The following is a 23,168-nucleotide window of genomic DNA, read 5'->3' on the forward strand; positions in this document are numbered from 1 at the left end:
AACTACGAGCCCTGGCTGGTTGTGGGTGAGGAGGATCACTGGTGCCCCTATAACTAGGCCTACTCAAACGACTGGGTGATTCTGAGCCTGGGGCCCGTCTGGTCCTACTGGACTGACTTGGGAGAGAGAGGGGAGCTGCTGTAAGGCACCTTGGGGTTGGAGAAGATCTTGTGGACACCACCTCTGAAGAATTTGATTTGTAAACAACGTTTTGTTGTTTTCTATGAACAGAAACCTCCAAGGATGGCTTCAACACTGGCTTAACAGTGCCTTGTGGGTCTAATACGTTGACAGAAGGGATAAAGAGAGACCTGGAAGTGGCCAGATTCTCTATCGATCTGGAATAGGAAGACTTTACTCTGGAGGCAGAGGACGAGGAGCACAAAGTGTGATTGTTGAAAAAGGTATCTTCATGATTAGGGCCTGAAGCCCATCTGGCACCCCTTACAAGAGCCCTCCCAAAGACTATGCTATCCAGGGAGCTGGAAGACCCTCTACAGGAGTCAGACTGGGTGTCATCCTGTCCCTCCCAAGGACTCAGCCCTGCTCGGAACACATCAGTGACACTACGACTTCTAATGAACGTGGCATCCCTGGGGAGCTTGGCTGCTCTGCGTGGTCGGGGAGTGGTACGGGTAGAGGAGGAAGGGGTATATATAGGAGGAAGAGGGTCAGGATGGAAGGAGGTAGTGGTGGAGGAAGACCAGGTTCTTACAGGGCTGGTGTGGAGGCTGTGGGTAAGGGCTCGGAAGTGGTGGCTGGCGGTGCTGGACACACTGTTGGTGAGGACTGGGCTGGAGCGGGGACTGTTCCTGCTCCGTACGGGGCTGTTGCGCCGGGGGCTTCGGCCCGTTTTGGTGCCCAGCTCCTTGGCCCTGACGCGGCGAGGGCTGTTGCCGAGGCCGTGGGGGGACATAGGGGCCTCCAGGTCCTCCAGGCGCTGGGTCAGGGCCAGCTTCTGCTGGATGGCCATGCGGAGCAGGGAGTTCAGGGTCTTCTTCTCATCCTCCGCCGCCGCTAGCTGCCTCTGCATCTCGTCCAGCTGGGTGACATACTGGTCACACCTGGAGACACATGCATGTTAGAGCAACACAATCACACACATTTAGTAGACATGTTAGACAGATAAAAGTTATACAAACTGTACACACACAGCAAACATTATCTGAATAATGTACTGCTCATCATCTCAACAGCTATGACAAACAAACACACAGAGGAAGATGACACAGCCATTTATGAGACAAGACAGACAGTAAGATCACATGGGACAAACCCAAGAGAAGAGAGAAACCCAAGAAAATACAAAGAAAGCAACGTTTCATTTCTGAATTTGTTGAATAATAATTTGAGTTTGAGTGTGAGGCACTCTATATTACCACATGATGGCACCATTACAAAACATTTCCCAAATCAAATTTCAGTCAGGGTCTCTGGCCGTAGCAGCAGACTGTAGGCTTCTGCCACACCCTGCATTATAGGGCCTTTCAAACACCAGGCTTAATCAAATGGCAGCTCATTTAATGCCTAGTGAAGAGACAGAGCTTAATGTCTTTCCAGGGGGGGAAAAGCATATTCAGAGAAAATACTCCTTGAAAGCCCTTCTGAACTTGCAGTACTGAACAATCACTAAATTAACATCCCTCTAATAGGAACACACAGATACATTAAAAACAACACATACACATGTGGAATCACTAGAGTAACAGTAGCTACAGTATTCAATACCGTACAGAACTGTGCAAGCAACGACAGACACGATCACAAATAACAAATGCCTTTGTCCCACCACACACTAGTTCAGGACATACATGCCAACACTGAAAAACACATCTGCCTGCCAACAAACAGTGTATCACACATGAGGCAGGCTCTGCACAGGTTAACTCGGTCTCAGTCCACTCTTGGTTGCTAGCAGCTTTCCCTACAGAGACTGTTGGAGGCGGGGTAGAGGGGGAGAAGGGGCCATTGCGTGGAGAGTCTCCCTGACCCGATGGACAGGTCGGTCCAGGCTGAGGCTCCAAACAGAGCAGTAGCACGTGAGTGCTAACCTGCACGTGAGGAGAGGGATTGTGGCGGACTGCAGAGGGGTAATCTGATTAGATGACACTGTAGTGGCGGAAGCTCTAGCATGCATCCCAAATAGCACCCTCTTCCCTATTTAGTGCACTATTTTTGACCAGGGTCCTTAGGGCTCTGCTGAAAAGTAGAGCACTATTTAGGGAACGGGTTCCATTTGGATCGCAGCCAAGCTCTAGTCTACCATGTCATGGAATGTCAGACTGTCTCATCTAAACATGAGCCACAGGAGCACAAACATGACGATTAGCTGCTTAAAGATGGAGAACAATTAGTTCCACTGGAGTGTCTACTGCTAGGTGTAGATCTGCTCACAGCAGCAGAGGGAAGCTAGTCTGTGGATGTGCAGCTGGGTAGAAAATAGGCCTGGAATGCTAATCTCAGAGTAAGCCTAACACTAATTTGGACATCATGCAATATGTATATTTTTGATTGCAGCACATCACCAATTGACACACACAACTGAAATCCCTTTTTGTGTGTGTTTCCTCAGACTTGAAATACAGTGTATTCACTTGTGATGCTGATTTCTGTTTTTAAATTGTCAAACAAATAGAGGTTACTGCACTCCTCCAACTCAGGTCTCTAGATTGCTGTTAATATTGGTGATTGGGAATATAAAAAGGACAGTATATAAATGACTGTACCGGCTGGCGAACATCACCCTCAGTGAGGAGAAGGTGGCAGCGTCCTCCTTCAGGGCCTTAAGCTCGTTCCTCAGCTTCACCATGGTCTCAGACACCATGCTCTTCTCTGTCTCATACTTGGTCTTCAGGTTGCTCAGAGCCAACTCTGCTGTCTGGAATAGAAACATTAGGATTCATTGTTACAGCTGGGGAAAATACATCAAGTACATAACAGATGGCAAAGTTGACCTCTCATCTGTTAGTGCAACGCAAATTTAAAAAAATGGCAGATGGGACATATTTTTAGCAATGAAAATATTAACCCTTTATTTAAACAGAAACAAGAAATACAGCATCGACCCTGTCAAAGCAAATTACCAACAATTAACTGGTAAATATCTTAATTCTAAAGTTTACTGTAAGTCGCTCTGGAGTGTCTGGTAAATGACTACAATGTAAATAAAGGCCATATTTACATAACTGTGCTAGAAGGGAACTGTGCTAGAAGGGAACAAAGGTTAACCACACATGTTTTATGATAGTAATTTATTAAAACATCATAGTTCTGAATCTTTGTGGCAGTAGAATAGAAGAGCACCAGACATCTGAATTCAGACGCTAACCCGTGACAGAGACGCTCGCCTAATCGAGCAGAGATTAGCCTTAGAGTTTGTGTGTGTGTGAGAGACAGCGGGAAAGAGGAGAGAAGAGAGAGAGAGAAGGGGTTGACAGAAGAAGGTCAGCCAGGGCTGGAGGCGTACAGAGTAGAGGGGGAGGAAGGAGCAGTGTACTGGAAGATCTCTGAGGAAGACGTCATCATACTCCCTCTCTGACTCAGTCTACACCCAGACCGTCCAATCATGTCTCACCCACCCCTTCCCCCCTCTTTTTAGGGAATATCATTTGTTTTTCACTGAAAAATATATATAGATCGCAAACAAATATGAGACAATTGAACGAGGAACATCCCCTCCAGGCAGACTGATGGTTCTAGCAGTCAGAAGACAGACCTTACTGGTGTGGCTATGGGTAAGATACCCAAGGCTTTATTGACAAGCCAAGAAAACAGAACAGGATACAAAAAATAGAGAGAAAGACCAGAGGAAAAGTCTGATTGAATGTTCAGTTGTTATCAAGTCAGGACATTATCTAGTGACTGTCTGAGGATTACAGGTCATGGACACGTCAGGCTGAGAGTCAGTCAGCCCCAGACCCTCAATGAAAAAACTGACTAAACTTCTTTTCAAGACAAAAATAGAACTACACCTCATTGATGACCATTTGGTAAGACCAATTACGATAGTCAAGTTGGTACATACTTGTTACACAGTAAGTGACCCATCTGAGTCTGATGGTTGTGTGTGTCATGTGTGTATGTGTGCGTGTTCAACTTGACATGTCTATTGCATGACCTTGTTTGTTGTTGTACGTTACCTGTTTGTTGGCTTTGAGGACAGTCCTGAGAGTGGCAATCTGTTCTCTCTTGGTGCTGAGGAGAGACTTGAGCTTCAGCACCTCCTCCGCGAGGGCCTCACTTTCCAGCTCCCCTCCACAGCTGATCCCTCCCGAATAGGGCAGCGTGCCCCGGTGGCGACACAGGTCCACCGCCACCTGAGGGAAACCGGCATGACGAGTGCTTATTGCCTTAGTGATGTTATTCAGCATACTTTCAGTTTCACTGACATGATGGACCACTCAGGAAACACCTGTGTCTGAAGAGGTCTTTCCACCGAACTAAAGCAATGTAAAAACGATCCAAAATATCTCTCATATGTAGTATTATTAGTCTACTATACTACAGTTCCCAGATATCTACTTCCCAAATAATACCAAGCGCCAGACATTCTGCTTAACAGCTTTCTGAAAGAAGCCAAATAATACATTCTGTACCGTGGGACCAGAATTCAGCACGGCATACTATGACAACCTCTTAAGGATCCAACCCTTGTTTTCAATTTTCGCCTAAAATGACATACCCAAATCTAACTGCATATAGCTCAGGACCTGAAAGAAGGATATGCATATTCTTGATACCATTTGAAAGGAAACACTTTGTGGAAATGTGAAATTAATGTAGGAGACTATAACACATTAGATCTGGTAAAAGATAAAAGAAACGTGTGTTTATTAAATGAACTCTCCATTAAATATGTATGTTTATTGGAAGACAATATGGCGGCGGCACTCGTACCTGGAGGTGTTTGATTTGGCAGCGGATGACAGCCACCAGGTTACGTACGTTGGAGGGGTCCCTGAAGTCCAGCGTGGGGGAGCCAGGGCAGACTGGGGCGGGGGAGGAGCAGCGTGTCGAGGGGGAGTTGTCACGGGAGTCCTGGGGTGTACCAGGCCTACTGTCTCCATCCCCTCCGTGCACTGCTTTCGCAAACAACTCGTTGGAGCGGCGCTTGTTACGTCCGTGATGGGGGTGCAGGTGGTTGGACCTCCCGCCGCTCCCCCCTGACTGCCCCCTGGCCCCGTCGCGGTAGTAGTCCAGGGTGACGCGTTTGGGCGTGAGGTTGTTGCACACACAGATGTGGTGGTAGAGGTTGGCCAGCTCCTCAGAGAAGGCTAGCAGCTCCTCCTGTGCCACGCTGAGATGACCCTCAGAATCAGTAGCCACTTTCCTCGTCGCTCCGATCTCCTTCTCCAGCTCGCTGATGCGCTCCTGGTCCTGCCGGCTGGACTTGATGCATTGGCGGATCTTCTCAGCCAGCTCATGGGCCTCTCCCCTCCACCGCTCCTTCTCCTGCCGGCAGCGCTGCTCCAGGGCCGAGTAACGTTTCCCTGCCTGAGACAGCTCCTCACGCAGCTTCAGCAGCTCCTCGCCGGCCGCCTTCATCCGGGCCTCCAGCACCTCAGTGCTCTTTACGTCCAGCTCATAGTCGTAGTCATCCGCACCGTTCTCCAGGGTCCTGCTGCTGCCGTCCCCCCGGTCACCCGCTGCCTTCCCCTGGGGCAGGATGTGTTTCTGCAGCTGTACGGCCTCCAGCTGCTGGGTCAGGGAGCCCACCTTGTCCTCCTGCTCACTAAAGGCCTGCTGGGACAGCTCCAACTGCCTCTGGAGGTCCTGGACAGTGTTGGCCAGACCAGTCTTATCCCGCTCAGCCTAGAGAAAGAGAGGAACAGAAAAAAGGACTGAAAACCATTGCTTAATTTTTATTTGGCTTTGTACTGCTAAATATACACCACCGGTCCAAACTTTTAGAACACCTACTCATTCAAGGGTTTTTAATTTTTCCTATTTTCTACATTGTATAATAATAGTGAAGACATCAAAAAATAACATATGGAATTATGTAGTAAGCAAAAACCTGTTCAACAAATCAAAATATATTTTATATTTGAGACATATTTGAGACATATTTGATGCCAGCTTTGCACACTCTTGGCATTCTCTCATCAGGCTTCACCTGGAATGCTTTTCCAACAGTCTTGAAGGAGTTCCCACACATGCTGAGCACTTGTTGGCTGGTTGAGAGACTCATCCCAAACCATCTCAAATTGGTTGAGGTCGGGGGATTGTGGAGGCCAGGTCATCTGATGCAGCATGCCATCACTCTCCTTCTCGGTCAAATAGCCCTTACACAGCCTGGAGGTGTTGGGTCATTGTCCTGTTGAAAACCAAATGATAGTGGGACTAAGCCCAAACCAGATGGGATGGCATATCGCTGCAGAATGTTGTGGTAGCCATGCTGGTTAAGTTTGCCTTGAATTATAAATAAATCACAGACTGTCACCAGCAAAGCACCCCAACACCATCACACCTCCTCTTCCATGCTTCACGGTGGGAAATACACATGCAGAGATCATCCGTACACCCACACCTCGTCTCACAAAGACAAGGGGGTTAGAACAAAAAAAATCAAATTTGAACTCCAGGCCAAAGGACAAATTTCCACCAGTCTAATGTCCATTGCTCATGTTTCTTGGCCCAAGCAAGTCTCTTCTTATTATTGGTGTCCTTTAGTAGTGGGTTCTTTGCAGCAATTCCAACATGAAGAACTGATCCACACAGTCTCCTCTGAACAGCTGATGTTGAGATGTGTCTCTTCTTGAACTCTGAAGCATTTATTTGGGCTGCAATTTCTGAGGCTGGTAACTCTAATGAACTTATCCTCTGCCGCAGAGGTAAGTTTGGGTCTTCCTTTCCTGTGGCTGTCCTCATGAGAGCCAGTTTCATCATAGCGCTTGATGGTTTTTGCGACTGCACTTGAAGAAACTTTCAAAGTTCTTGAAATTTTCTGGATTGACTGACCTTCATGTCTTAAAGTAATGGACTGTCGTTTCTCTTTGCTTATTTGAGCCGTTCTTGCCATAATATGGACTTGGTCTTTTACCAAATAGGGATATCTTCTGTATACCACTCCTACCTTGTCACAACACAACTGATTGGCTCAAACACCAAGGAAAGAAATTCCACAAATTAACTTTTAACAAGGCAATGCATTCCAGATGACTACCTCATGAAGCTGGTTGAGAGAATGCCAAGAGTGTACAAAGCTGTCATCAAGGCAAAGGGTGGCTATTTGAAGAATCACAAATATAAAATATATTTACATTTGTTTAACACTTTTTTGGTTACTACATGATTCCTTCCAGATGTTATTTCATAGTTTTGATGTCTTCACTATCATTCTACAATGTAGAAAACAGTAAAAATAAAGAAAAACCCTTGAATGAGTAGGTGTTCTAAAACGTTTGACTGGTACTGTATAACAGAATGAATTACATATTTTCCAGCTATTTAAAAGTGCCACTTTGTTCCAAAACCATTGCTTAAAACAGGTATTTGCTTCATAGATTGCTAAATGTATAGCAAAACATGGCATTTTTAATTTTGAGTTTCCTGAGAGATTATTTACTGTACCAAGAATTCAGGCGACTGCACAGAACAACACATTCAGCACTAGACAAGTGATGTCAGTTATATATTTCAGCAGGTTGATATTTCTTCAGCGAGACAAGAGATATTCTCTTAGACTGTTAACATACATTTCGCCCTGGAGTGCCTTTTCATCCAACTAATTTATTATTCATGTAGTGGAGCAGCACTGGCTCAACCCAATCAAGTACTCTTATAACACCTGCTGGGCCTGTGTTGAGCAACAGCAATACCAAGCCCCAGCTAAGTGCATTATACATTTACACAGTGCTGGACTTGAGCAGGAACTCACTAGAACGTACCGGCACCTCACATTTTTCTAGTGCTCGAGTCCCTGCACCTCTTACAGAATATTAGCTCAAATGCATTGCACATGAAATATAAATATTTTATGTGCAATACTGGCACTCAAAATGAGTGCAAGCACCTATTTCAGTACAAGTCAAGCACGACATTTACTTACATAATGGAAATAGTAGACCAACGGCAACAAGAGTTCTGAGCAGAGCTATAGGAACGTGTAGGAAAGACTGAGCAGAGCTATAGGAACGTGTAGGAAAGACTGAGCAGAGCTATAGGAACGTGTAGGAAAGACTGAGCAGAGCTATAGGAACGTGTAGGAAAGACTGAGCAGAGCTATAGGAACGTGTAGGAAAGACTGAGCAGAGCTATAGGAACGTGTAGGAAAGACTGAGCAGAGCTATAGGAACGTGTAGGAAAGACTGAGCAGAGCTATAGGAACGTGTAGGAAAGTGCCAATTTAATGTGCAATACGGTCTTTGTTGAGCCATTTGAACCTTTACTGTCAGTAGCGTCACGAGAGAGACTCATTGAGTGATCCAATTCTATTTGTAGCAGGATGTGGTCTATAGGCGGAAACAGCAAACATAGCAGGCCTGCCTCTCAGTCATGCAAAGCTAACCTGCCTGAAACCTTCATAATCTCATAGAAAGTACAAGCCCAAAGGACAAGTAGCAGAATTAGAGCAGAGCTACATCTAGGCACTGACACGTGGTCTACAGGCCATGTCAGTTTCAATGTGGTTGCATTTAAACAATTCTTCACTGAAAGAAAATGTAAACAGATGATTCCTTGAAGTGAGTTAGTATACATTACATACAGAATGTGCCTGCTGAACATAATCATTATAATTCCCTTCTCCCAGCTGCCAATCGTCATGCTCAGAAGCACCTCTCACTCACAAGGCTCTCTGAAATATCTACATTCTTATTAGCCAATGTTCGTCACGTGATCGGGTCCTTCTCACAGACATCACAGCTCCGAAGCAGGCTACAAGTGAAGACAGATATCGGGAAACAACTGCACGCATCCCTCTTATTGAACTCCTAGGTGCATATTGAAGATGTTAGAAACTGTCCACATATACTTTGTCAGCCAACAAGATGAGTAGGTCTAACGAACAGCAAAAGCACTAGCCTATGTAAATCTACTATCCCCATAGTGCAAAAGTTGACCTATTCTATTGGTCAGCTTGTCCTGTGCGAGAAATAAATATTCCAAACATACTCTGGAACAGTTGTGGGATGCGATAGATCCCACATTCATACAACCACTGTACATCAAAAAATATTTTCTAAGAAATGAGGCTGATGCAACAGATCCGAACGTTTAGCTGAATTTTTTTTTGATTAACTATTAGTCCATTTCTTCACATTATAAGCGCTACGATGTGCACACGGCAGTACACTATTAGCGGTAAAACACCGTTCTCAAAAGTGCACTGCAAATGCGAGCGGTTTCACATGACAGAGTAAAATATCCTTCAGAAATGTAGAAAGATCTAAAGACAACAAGCATGGGTTGTTAATATGACTAGGATTGTGTCTTGGGTTGCTGGACATGAAAGAACGTTGCAAACATGAGAGAATTACTGGTTTCGATGGCTTATGAGAAAGTGTTCATAAAATAATCCCCTTAACAATCCTATGGTCGAAACATAGTAAGACATAACTCATGAAATTACAAAAAACTAGCAGGTTAAACAATTACATTTATGGTTAAATCGCTTCAAAATGTTGACTGCCTCCGCTCAAATTGCAAGGCATTGGCCTTTCGGAACGAACATGGCTCAAGTGTGTCGACAGAATCGAGCCTTTAGATATTAATAATGATCCTGCATTATAATTCTCAAACATGACTGGCGTTTAGTGTATATACAGTTGAAGTCGGAAGTTTACATACACCTTAGACAAATACATTTAAACTCAGTTTTTCACAATTCCTGACATTTAAATCAGAGTAAAAAATCCCTGTCTTATGTTAGGATCAGCACTTTATTTTAAGAATATAAAAATGTCAGAATAAGAGAGAATTATTTATTTAAGCTTTTATTTCTTTCATCACATTCCCAGTGGGTCAGAAGTTTACATATACTCAATTAGTATTTGGTAGCATTGCCTTTAAATTGTTTAACTTGGGTCAAACATTTCAGGTAGCCTTCCACAAGCTTTCCATAATACATTTTTACCCATTCCCCCTGACAGAGCTGGTGTACCTGAGTCAGGTTTGTAGGCCTCCTTGCCCACAAATCTTCTATAGGATTGAGGTCAGGGATTTGTGATGGCCACTCCAATACCTTGACTTTGTTGTCCTTAAGCCATTTTGACACAACTTCGGAAGTATGCTTGGGGGTCATTGTCCATTTGGAAGACCCATTTAGGACCGAGCTATAACTTCCTGACGGATGTCTTGAGATGTTGCTTCAATATATCCACATCATTTTCCTGCCTCATGATGCTAACTATTTTGTGAAGTGCACAGTCACTCATGAAGTAAAGCATCCCCACAACATGATGCTTCCAACCCCATGCTTCATGGTTGGGATGGTGTTCTTCGGCTTGCAAGCGTCCCCCTTTTTCCTCCAAACGATGGTCATTATGGCCAAACAATCCCATCAGGAAGTGCCTCTGATTTTGAAACCGTTGTCTTCCTATGCACCCCTATTGACCATTGAAAGGGATATCAACCAGATTCCTTTTCCTACGTATTCCCTAAGGTGTCTACAGCATTTTGACGTAGTTTCACGCCTTTATGTTGAAGAATGAGCGTAATCGACTACATTGCGTAAGTGGCCAGCTGAGGGCTCTCAGAGTGATTCTTGCGTAAAAGACAGAGGTAGTCATTTTTCCTCTCGCTCCTACTGAAAAGCCAATTGTCCCAGTTGATATATTATCGAATAGATATTTGAAATACACCTTGAGGATTGATTATAAAAAAAAACGTTTGCCATGTTTGTCGATATTATGGATATAATTAGATTTTTTTTTACCGTTGTCGTGACCGCTATTTCCGGTGGATTTCTGAACATAACGTGACAAACAAGCGGAGGTATTTTGGGTATAAAAATAATCTTTATGGAACAAAAGGAACATTTGCTGTCAAACTGGGAGTCTCGTCAGTGAAAACATCCGAAGATCAAAGGTAAACGGTTGATTTGATTGCTTTTATGATTTTCGTGACCCAAGCTTCCTGCTGCTAGCTGGACATAATGTTATGCTAGGCTATTGATAAACTTACACATACGCTTGTCTTACTTTGGCTGTAAAGCATAATTTCAAAATCTGAGATGACAGGGTGATTAACAAACAGCTAAGCTGTGTTTCACTATATTTCACTTGTGATTTCAAGAATATGAATAATTTCGAGTAATATGTTTTGACCGTTGCGCTATGCAAATTAGTGTATTTGATGACAATTCTCACCAATTCTCTCCTGGGTGACGCAGTGGTCTAGGGCACTGCATCGCAGCGCCGAGGCTCTGTCGCAGCCGGCCGCCACCGGGAGGTCCACGGGGTGACGCACAATTGTCCTAGCGTATTCCGGGTTAGGGAAGGTTTGGCCGACAGGGATATCCTTGTCTCATCGCGCACTAGCGACTCCTGTGGCGGGCCGGGCGCAGTGCACGCTAACCAGGTGCACAGTGTTTCCTCCGACACATTGGTGCGGCTGGCTTCCGGGTTTGATGCGGGCTGTGTTAAGAAGCAGTGCGGCTTGGTTGGGTTTCGGTGGACGCATGGCTTTCGACCTTCATCTCTCCCGAGCCCGTACGGGCGTTGTAGCGATGAGACAAGATAGTAACTACTAACAATTGGATACCACAAAATTGGGGAAAAAAGGGGCGGAAATTAAACAAAAAAAACAACAAAAAATAGCTAGTGTTTGTCAGTTTTCAAATAAATGTAATTGGCTATTTTGGTTAACCTGTTAGATCTCTAGGGGCGCTATTTCATTTTTGGATAAAAAACGTTCCCGTTTTAAGCGCGATATTTTGTCACGAAAAGATGCTCGACTATGCATATTCTTGACAGTTTTGGAAAGAAAACACTCTGAAGTTTCAGAATCTGCAAAGATTTTGTCTGTAAGTGCCCCAGAACTCATTCTACAGGCGAAACCAAGATGATGCATCAACCAGGAATTAGCAGAATTTCTGAAGCTCTGTTTTCCATTGTCTCCTTATATGGCTGTGATTGCGCAAGGAATGAGCCTACACTTTCTGTCGTTCGCCCAAGGTCTTAGCAGCATTGTGACGTATTTGTAGGCATATCATTGGAAGATTGACCATAAGAGACTACATTTTCCAAGTGTCCGCCTGGTGTCCTGCGTGGAATTCGGTGCGCAATTGCCAGCTGCTCGTACTTTTCCATTTGATATAGGGGAGAAACCATGTGTCCAAGAACGATGTATCAATGAAGAGATATGTGAAAAACACCTTGATTGATTCTAAACAACGTTTGCCATGTTTTCAGTCGATATTATGGAGTTAATTTGGAAAAAAGTTCGCGTTTTGAGGACTGAATTTTCGGATTTTTTTTGGTAGCCAAATGTGATGTATAAAACGGAGTTATTTCTAATACACAAAGAATCTTTTTGGAAAAACTGAGCATCTGCTATCTAACTGAGAGTATCCTCATTGAAAACATCAGAAGTTCTTCAAAGGTAAATGATTTTATTTGAAGGCTTTTATGTTTTTGTTGAAATGTTGCGTGCTGGATGCTAACGCTAATGCTAACGCTAAATGCTAACGCTAAATGCTAACGCTAAATGCTAACGCTAAATGCTAACGCTAGCTAGCTACTTTTACACAAATGATTGTTTTCCTATGGTTGAGAAGCATATTTTGAAAATCTGAGATGACAGTGTTGTTTACAAAAGGCTAAGCTTGAGAGATGGCATATTTATTTCATTTGCGATTTTCATGAATAGTTAACGTTGTGTTATGCTAATGAGCTTGCTGATAGATTTACACAATCCTGGATACAGGGGTTTTTTCATAGCTAAACGTGACGCAGAAAACGGAGCGATTTGTCCTAAACAAATAATCTTTCAGGAAAAACTGAACATTTGCTATCTGAGAGTCTCCTCATTGAAAACATCTGAAGTTCTTCAAAGGTAAATTATTTTATTTGAATGCTTTTCTGTTTTTTTGTGTAAATGTTGCCAGCTGAATGCTAATGCTAAATGCTACATTAGCCATCAATACTGTTACACAAATGCTTGTTTTGCAATGGTTGAGAAGCATATTTTGAAAATCTGAGATGACAGTGTTGTTAACAAAAGGCTAAGCTTGAGAGCTAGCATATTTATTTCATTTCATTTGCGATTTTCATGAATAGTTAACGTTGCGTTATGGTAATGAGCTTGAGTCTGTATTCACGATCCCGGATCCGGGATGGGGAGATCAGAAAGGTTAATGGCCTTGGTGCCCTAGTAGATGGCCTCTGCATCCTGAAATATATATTTTTACCCTTATTTCACCAGGTAAGATGACTGAGAACACATTCATATTTACAGCAACGACCTGGGGGATATTTACAGGGTAGAGGGGGGTATGAAAGAGACAATTGGAAGCTGGGGATAATTAGATGGCCATGATGGTATAAGTGGCCAGATTGGGAATTTAGCCAGGAGACCAGGGTTGACACCCGTATTCTTACAATAAGTGCTATGGGATCTTTAGTGACCATGAAATTCTAGGCCTGCATATAGTAATTTAATGGAAGCTCTGTGGATATGAGCCCATTGTGTACCTGCATGAGCTGCTGTTTGAGCTTCTGGCTGTCTGAGAGGTGCAGCTCACTGAGAAGGTCAGACACCAGGCCAGGGGCAGGCCTCAGGAACACATCACTGTTCCTGGGGGTGGAGAAGCGCTGGACGTGCCCGTTTCCCTTGGGGTTAGGATTAGTAGGAGCGCAACCAGACCCTGGGCCATTGTTGTAACCGCTGTCCTGGTCGTGCTCCTGGTCCTCAGAGCTCCTCTGGCCCCTTCCGCTATCGCCACTGTCATCCAGCTGCTCCAGATGCAGCTCCAGGTTGCCCACAGAGTCGAAGGGGTTGAGGGCCAGGGCCGAGAGCTCCCTCCTCAGGCTGTTCTTCTGCTCCCTCTCCTCTTTCAGGGCCTCCAGGGCCTCGTCCAGTTGATGCTCAGCGATCTCCCTCAGCCGCGCCGCCTCCTCCAGCTGGGCCCGGAGAACCTCGTCCTGCTCCTCCTTGTGGGTGAGCTCCAGCTTCACCGCCTCAAACTCCACCTGCAGATGACAAACGAGGGGGCATGTGAGGACAGAGACTCAGAGAGAGTAGGTCTGAGTTTACACTGCGTTAGTAGTGTTTTGAATGTTCCGGACAATAAAAGTGAATCGTATCTTGTCATGTCTGTTGGGTGGTACTGGACTAGGAATGTGTAACTGTAAAATGCATAGCTTATTATTACTCTTGACCATAGAACACCAACACGAATGTTCTACATCGATTACTTATGGCTGGCAGTTGGTAAAATATATTTTTTAAACTTTTGAATAATTGATCTGCACTACTTGGCCAACTCATGAGTAAACTGACAAACGAGTTAGCAGAGTTTACGTCACATTTAGAGTAGGCTTACGCGTGACCAGGATGAGAATCTTATCTCTCCTGATTGTTCACTGAGAAGTCCCACTGGAGCGATGCCATTGTCTCACATCAACTGAGATGACACACTCATTTTTGGGGAGTCAAGACAGATTGACAGGGGCAAACACAGTCAAGGCCCTGTCAGCCAAACTCAGAACATACACCAGAAAAGGCTAGCCCTTATTCATGAACCACTGGGAAAGAACCCTCAGATACTAAACCCAGCAGGAGATGGAGACTCAAATGGACAGGAAGAATAGAAACCAACCGACCACAGAATGATCTGGAACACGCTATTGTCCATTTAGAAATAAACACATTTCTACTGTTTGGTATGACATGGCACATTTTTCAGCAGTTACACAAGGTTCTGAGTAAATCTGGGTATGCATTCCATGACCCTTTTTGGGAAGAGTAGGAGTATTCTGGCCCAAGTCCCAAACTGGCTGTTGATGGGAGACCAGGGTTTGTTCAGTAGGGCACACTGCGGTTAAACTTTATTCAATAGAAAACTACAATCATATTGGACAAGTTCAGCTATATCCTCCGTTTCAAAAAATGTTCTTCATACTGAACACGGCTCTGTGTTACCCGAGTGTTGATTACATAGAAATATAATAAATAGAATGGGCTTGGAAGCTCTAACCCAGTCAATTTGACTGGTAAAGTCATGGGTACGCTCGCAATAGTCTGAGTCGATACTCATGTCATAATAAGGAATTCCCCTCGACCACGCCCACAAACATTCTTTCCCACTGACCCCCCAGTGTAAAAGAACCAACTTCGCTGTTCATTTTTGGTTATACAAAAATAACAAAACATGCCAAAATGCTGCTGTGTTGTTCCATGTACATGTAACCAGGTCAAAAATCCCACATAGGGAAATGGAGCCTGCGAAAAGAGCCCTGTGGCTTCAGGCAATTCGGCATGGGAGAGCAGGGACCCAAGCAGACTCCACATAGCTGTTGTATGTGTGTGGAAAATATTTAAAATCACAGAAAAACCTCCTTCCATCAGCAAGGGCATTGAAGATGAAACGTGGCTGGGTCTTTCAGCACGACAATGATCCCAAACACACCGCCCGGGCAACGAAGGAGTGGCTTCGTAAGAAGGTCCTGGAGTGGCCTAGCCAGTCTCCAGATTTCAACCCCATAGAAAATCTTTGGAGGGAGTTGAAAGTCCGTGTTGCCCAGCAGCAGCCCCAAAACATCACTGCTCTAGAGGAGATCTGCATGGAGGAATGGGCCAAAATACCAGCAACAGTGTGTGAAAACCTTGTGAAGACTTACAGAAAATGTTTGACCTCCGTCATTGCCAACAAAGGGTATATAACAAAGTATTGAGATAAACTTTTGTTATTGACCAAATACTTATTTTCCACCTTAATTTGCAAATAAATTCATTAAAAATCCTACAATGTGATTTTCTGGATTTTTTTTCTCTTTTTGACTGTCATAGTTGAAGTGTACCTATGATGAAAAATACAGGCCTCATCTTTTTTGTTGTTGTTGAATTTTTACCCCTTTTTCTCCCCAATTTCGTGGTATCCAATTGTTGTAGTAGCTACTATCTTGTCTCATCGCTACAACTCCCGTACGGGCTCGGGAGAGACGAAGGTTGAAAGTCATGCGTCCTCCGATACACAACCCAACCAAGCCGCACTGCTTCTTAACACAGCGCACATCCAACCCGGAAGCCAGCCGCACCACTGCGTCGGAGGAAACACTGTGCACCTGGCCACCTTGATTAGCGCACACTGCGCCCAGCCCGCCACAGGAGTCGCTGGTGCGCGATGAGACAAGGACACCCCTACCGACCTAACCCGGGCGACGCTAGGCCAATTGTGCGTCGCCCCATGGACCTCCCGGTCGTGGCCGGTTACGACAGAGCCTGGGCGCGAACCCAGGGACTCTGATGGCACAGCTGCGCCACCCAGGAGGCCCGCCTCTCATCTTTTTAAGTGGGAGAACTTGCACAATTGGTGGCTGACTAAATACTTTTTTGCCCCACTGTAGGTACAGCAGATCCCCTTATTTTATGGGACACTTAAAATGTACTTTTAGAGGCCATTCAATACAATACTCATTAAAACAAAATCATTTTAGGTCAAAAGAGATTAGACTAATAAAGGAAATAGAGGAAGTAACAGTGCAGGTAGATGGTAATGGAAACTTCTAGAGGCACAAAATAGGTTAGAGGAAAAACAAAGAAATGGAGGTACTTATTCAAGAACGATTAAGTGTAATTTGTTACAAAAATAAAGGAAATTGGATGGAAAATTGTAAAACGCACAACCTTTTATTTTATTTTTAATCTTCAACATAGAAACGCTACCAAAAATAATTGACAGAAACTCGTTAAATGGAGTCATTCATGATTCACCATATTATATTTTGAAAGAGGAAGCAAAATATTTTCTGCACGTTTTCTTTTCAGTCTCCATTTCCACTTAACTAAGGATTTCTTTCATAATAATAATGTAAAATTAACACATTTACAGAAAGACCTGTGTAAAGGCCAACTTACAGAAGAGGAACTTTGAAAATATTTTATTGCCCCAGTCTGAAAAAACACCCGGGCTTGATGGTATACCAGTATCAGACCTTTGATGTTCTCAAAGATCCATTATTAGCATGTTTTAATTACTCCTATATAAATGGTAGACTTTTAGGTACTCAACCAGGTCTGATTTCATTACTACTAAAACAGGACCCAGGTGGTAAGTATAAAGATCCAGTCTATTTCGAAAACTGAAGGCCTCTAACACGTTAATAATGTGATGCGAAAATCCTGGCGAAAAGCATAGTGCACAGAATAAAAAAGGTTTTATCAGATATTGTTCATCCTGATCAGACGAGTTTTATTTACATGGACGATATATTGGAGATAATTTACATGAAAACAATTGAACATTATGAAATATCAAAGATTCCAGGCCTGGTCTTCACAGCAGATTTTGAAAAGGTGTTTGATAAAGTATGACTAGACTTTATATATAAATGCCTGGATTACTTTAATTTCTGTGAATCTTTTATATAATGGGTTAAAGTTATGTACAGCAACCTCAGATGTAAAATAGTAAATAATGGTTACTTCTCAAAGTATTGAGCTTTTAAGAGGAGTAAAACAAGGCTGTCCGTTGTCTCCATATCTACTTCTTATGGCCATTGAAATGCTAGCTATTAAAATTAGATAAAAACCAAACATCAAGGGGTCAGAAATCCAGGGGATAAAAACAAAAGTGTCAACGTATGCCGATGACTCAAGTGTTTTCTTAAGTACGCAATCTGGATCCCTGCAGTCTCATTAAAGATCTTGATCACTTTTCTAGCCTCTCTGGACTAAAACCATATTACCATATTACAGATGGTAAGCAAGTGAGTGTCATTTTTCCAATGGTTGTCAATTCCTTTAGGTCTTCTTTTTCACTGTGCTCATCTCTGTATTTTCTATGCTGTAAGCCTGTTTTACATTAAGCAATTAGCAAGATCAAGCCTGCTTCTTTCCCTGAATCGACTATTAGGCCAATCATAAAAAAAGTAGCAAAATAAATATCCTATAGCTTTTGAAGCCTATAGCTTTTCCTGGGATTTAATGACAAGAGCAATGGCTTATTACGGAGAGGCTTGCGTAGCTTATAGCCTGTTGCGCATGGGAACAGCTGGAAGAGAGGCTACTGATGTGCAGTCAAAGTAAATATTAGCTAGATATTAGGCCATTCATTAGCTAAATATTTCCATATCAAAGTGTAAGAAAAATAAGTTAACAGATTATGAAATGGCAGGTCTATAGTGCGTTCCGCCAGGCTGCGGTCCCCGGGCACGCAAAGCTCCACTATTAATTAGGCCTTGGCCTACGTTTTTCTACAAGGAAATTGCTATACCTGGGCTATAACACAGCACAATGAGGAATTTCTTATCGTTATCAAGTGAATACACAATTATTGTAAACTGAAGTGATTTAGGCTAATTTGAATAACCACCGAAATAACTGCATATTTGGATCAGTTTGGATCTATTCTCGACAGTTTAGAAGAACCAAAAAGGTACATTAGCAGGCCACTCATATGGTGTAGGCCTATTTCATCAGGATGCAGTAAGACAGGAAAAAATGGCCTTCTCCTTTAATGCTGTAGCCTATTTTACATTTAGCAAGCAAGAGCAATCTCTCCTCCAATACGCTATTAGTAGGCTAAAGGAAATAAGTCGAAATAAGTGTCCAACAAGCTTTTGTAAATCTGTCTTTTCCTGGGACTCCACAAGATTAAAAAGGAATAGTCGTTGCAGCAGAGAGGCCAGGTGGGTAATTGTGCAACAGAACAAAGACAGGATCGAGATCTAGCCTATAGCGTAAGTAGAAGCATATGCATATTAGACCATATTTCATAAGCTCAATATTATGCTTAATAGCGCAGTGAATGTTAATCAGATAACAAAATCATAGGTAGCCTTCACTATGTGGGCTCCTGAGGCTGCGCTGAGTGCACTCCCTCACAGTTCCCGGGTACGCAGCTCGAAAAGCTACCCTATCATTTCAGTTTTTTTAGGGACAAGAAATATATCCTCCTTGGCTACAACAAGACAATGTTATGTAGAATGTTATTATTGTTTTCAAGTGAGTACAAAACTCTAGTCTACGCTGTCAACTGCAGTGAATAGCGTGTCATTTGAATAACCTTTCAAAAGCCTGCCGTTTTGAATGCATATTCATTTTGAAATAACTTGCCTGCCTGCGATTGGGCAACAATTTGGATCAGTTAGGTTTTTTTTTCTCAACAGTTTAGGCTTCAAGGTCAAGGCACATTAACAGGACAGTAACACGCCATTTTTTGTCATGACGTAGGAGGATTTCTAGTGAGGCACATATGAATTATGATAATGCACAAGTGCGGAGGAAGTTATATCTTTAGTTTCCACATTTGGCTTTAGTCGTTTAAAATACTTCTTAAAAATTAGGTGGACACACAGAGTGTATATATCAATAGGAACATCTTCGTTCCATAACATAGACTGACCAGGTGAAAACTATGATCCCTTATTGATGTCACCTTTAAAATCCACTTCAATCAGTGTAGATTAAGGAGAGGTGACAGGTTAAACAAGGATTTATTTTGCCGTGAGACAATTGAGACATGGATTGTGTATGTGTGCTATTCAGAGTGTAAATGGACAAGACAAAATATTTAAGTGCCTTTAAACGGGGTATGGTAGTTGTTGCCAGGCGCACCGGTTTGTCAAGAACTGCAACGCTGCTGGGTTTTTCACGCTCAACAGTTTCCCGTGTATCAATAAGGTTCCACCACCCAAAGCACATCCAGCCAACTTGAGAACTGTGGGAAGCATTGGAGTCAACCTGGGCCAGCATCCCTGTGGAACGCTTTTGACACCTTGTAGAGTCCATGGACCCAAACAATTAAGGCTGTTCTGAAGGCAAAAGGGGGTGCAACTCAATATTAGGAAGGTGTTCCAAATGTTTTGTACACTTAAGTGTCTATCATTACCCATTATGACATCTTTCTGATTGCATTCTGTATTTATATTTTGATGTGTGTATTTTCTGTCATTCAGGGCTTATTTGTAAAAGAGACCTTGGTCTCAGTGTGACTCCCTGATAAAAATAAAGGTTAAATTAAATTGACTTGAATGGAGACACCTTTTCTATTCATTCTATTTCTATGGTTGATTATCAGTGAGGTGAGAAGGGAGAGACTCTGACCTGGTTCTCCTTGAGTACAGACACCTGTTTCTGCAGACAGGTGTTCTCCTCCTCCAGCTCACTGTTGTCCTGGAGCTGCTGGAGCTCCCGCACCTTATACTCCTTCATCTCATTCCTCATGTGGCCCTTCTCCGCCTCCCAACACTCACACTCCTGTGAACGCAAACACGCTCTCAGTGGAACTAATTACACATTAACGTTATGGAAGCACTGCACATTGCTCCTTACTAAACGTTAACACACAAGAGACTAGCAGGAATTAAGGGCGTAAAGTAATCCCTTTTTGACTAATACTAGGAATACCTACATTTGAGTTGAATGGAGAGACTAACAAATTACATTAAATAGAGTTTTATCTTTCCATATGCAAGAAAATATTGGTGTGTAAAGCATTCAGTATCTCAGTGAATGGATAGGCCGTATATTTATACCTTCTTTAGCTGGGATGAGAGGCCAGCCAGACGGTCGATCTCTGCGTGAGCGTTGCCCAGAGTGATACGCGCCTGCCGTAACTCGACCTGAAGCTCAGCCATGCTGGTTGCCATGGCAGCCTCCTTGCTGGCAGTTTCCTGCAGCAGGCACTCCTCCCGGGTCTCCCCATCTGCTGCTGCACGCTTGTGGTGGTTCACAGAGTCTGACAGAGCCTAGTACACACAGGCGGAGACAAAGCAAAGAGATAGGCATTTATTTCGGTGTCATGTAGACTCTGCCAGAGCCTACAAACAGACAGACAAAAGCAAAAAAAAAGCAACATTTATTTGTATAGAGTTGGTTGCGTGACCACCATATGGTGGTCTGTATGGCATAAGGTCTATCACTGGAGTGAAAACTACAACACAGTGCCAAGTGGCACATCTACTGAAGACGCAGCACTTTTTACTTAGACCCCAAAAAACAAAGATGTATATCGGTGCCAGTGGAAATAGGACTCCACAGACCAGCTGTCGAAATCTGAGCAGTCTTGAGTACATCCCATGCATAACTTAGGCCAACATTTCCTCAGTTGAGAATGTGGTACTACAAACCAGATTAATCTATGGGACAAGCCAAAGAGGAATATATTCTTTCAAATGACAGTTGACATCACCAGTCTGTCTAGAACATCAGTCAATGAAATAAACTCTCACTAAAGGATATGGACCACACACAGAACCACTGGCCATGACTATGTGTGAGGGTTAGATGGATTGGACATGGTAGGAAAAAGATTGTAGAATCCCATGAGAAGCTGTCTCTAATCATGTCTGTTGAGCAGCCATGCACAAGGACAACGCCCCATGTCACTAGCCAGGGAAGGATTACTACTGAGACTGCCTGGTGCTGCTACTGCTCTAGCTCAAACCAGTCTGGTATGATATATATTAAACTAATTTGAATTTATGTTTTAACGCGATATTTCAAATGCTTGTATCTCCTTCGCTCCTTCTGTGCTGAGTAAACTGTGCACCTTCCCACTAACTCACAGATACCAAGCCACTCCCCCTGCCACTCTACAACAAAGACAAAAGATCACTTCTTCCTCTCTGACAACAAGCAGTTTCAACTTGCTATTTGATGTTTGGTCCATCAGAAATCAGTTGATTTCCCTTCTAACAAAACACTTTACATGTCTCAACTTCCAAAATTTAGAACAGAGCAGACCCTACAAAAATGGGAGTATCAAAGAACATGATTGTGGAACATTTATTTTCTGTTTCTTTCGTGCGCTAGCAGCATTTTAGCCACATACTGTTGGGTGCTAGCAGTCTAGTCCATGTTTTATAAATGTGTAATGAGCATAACATGCATTTATATAAGGAATTGACTTGACAACTCGTTCTCATTCTGAGAAATGCTAATCTTCTTATCCAGGTAGGCCACTTGATTACAAAACCTAAACAAAGTGAACAGACTGTTGTTCAAACAGGTTGCAGACGGACAGGATGGTGTATTCAAAACAATTAAACCACAGAACAATGAGACAGATATTTCACCAGACGCATCACTGTGAAGCACCCGTTTGGCGTTCACACTCACTACCATCCAGAAGGCGAGGTCAGTACAGGTGCATCAAAGCTGGGACCGAGACTGAAAAACAGCTTAAATCTCAAGGCCATCAGATTGTTAAATAGCCATCACTAGCCAGCTACCACCCGGTTACTCAACCCTGCACCTTGGAGGCTGTTGCCCATCTACATAGACATGGAATCTCTGGCCACTTTAATAAAGGGACACTAGGAACACTACTGCAAAATGTGTGTGTGACCAATACAATTTGATTTACAGAAACAAACAATCCCTTAGCATCGGTAATGTCTTAACAAGGACATGCAGAGCACAGACATGTAAACCCTTTTGCCTAACTTCATTCTATTCTCGCTGGACTCTACCTCACTAGTATAATTTGGTCCTTACACTAGGCAAAATACCTGTTGACTCATTCAACGTCAAAACGTATTACGGCGGTGGTAAATAGGCCTATATCTCATGATTAGTCAGGGCTTGACATTAAGGCTTGTCCAGAACAAGTACATATAAAAATACAAATTAAAACATTTAAAAATCAGAACACAAAATAGTTTTCAGTAAAAGAAAATATACCAATATCAAACAATTACTCTGATCAGAATTGGATGAAGAAAACATTTTAGACAGAGCTAGTCTCAACAAGGCAGTGCAAAAGTCCCAGTCAAAAATGTTTTGTTATTTTCTCTCTCCAATAAACGTAGGATGATCTGGGCCAATAGCCAAAGTCTATTTTCTATAGCGGACACTCAGGTGTCATATTGTTATAGAAACTCAAATTGTCTATTTTCTCTACATTTTATATGAATATGACTTGGCCTAGTAAGGCACTCTTTCAGTTTAACGCATGATAGAGTTATCCTACCGCGTCATTTCATGATCAGTTCTAGGCCCTCAGAAAGTTCAAAGTTGTTTTTGAATAACCCCAAAACATGTGAGGCCTATGGTAATAATGA

At 43.1% G+C, this 23,168-nt stretch overlaps 1 protein-coding gene across 2 annotated transcripts in view; it reads right to left on the bottom strand.

The window, feature by feature from the left end:
* The window catches only part of LOC110532469 (protein bicaudal D homolog 2), a 33,518-nt gene that overhangs the window by 2,146 nt on the left and 8,204 nt on the right, over positions 1 to 23,168 (bottom strand). The window contains exons 2-8 of one of the 2 annotated variants that reach the window (XM_021616410.3): positions 20,640 to 20,852; positions 20,209 to 20,361; positions 13,635 to 14,132; positions 4,897 to 5,811; positions 4,140 to 4,316; positions 2,727 to 2,878; positions 716 to 1,064 (exon numbers count right to left, since the gene is read on the bottom strand). In XM_021616410.3, the coding sequence (XP_021472085.3) occupies positions 716 to 1,064; positions 2,727 to 2,878; positions 4,140 to 4,316; positions 4,897 to 5,811; positions 13,635 to 14,132; positions 20,209 to 20,361; positions 20,640 to 20,852 (2,457 nt within the window). The remainder of the gene's footprint in view (positions 1 to 715; positions 1,065 to 2,726; positions 2,879 to 4,139; positions 4,317 to 4,896; positions 5,812 to 13,634; positions 14,133 to 20,208; positions 20,362 to 20,639; positions 20,853 to 23,168) is intronic. The other variant, XM_021616411.3, reaches the window with a different exon arrangement.

Source organism: Oncorhynchus mykiss, chromosome 9 (genome assembly GCF_057628025.1).
Source record: "Oncorhynchus mykiss isolate SJ-2025 chromosome 9, ASM5762802v1, whole genome shotgun sequence".
NCBI lineage: Eukaryota > Metazoa > Chordata > Actinopteri > Salmoniformes > Salmonidae > Oncorhynchus > Oncorhynchus mykiss.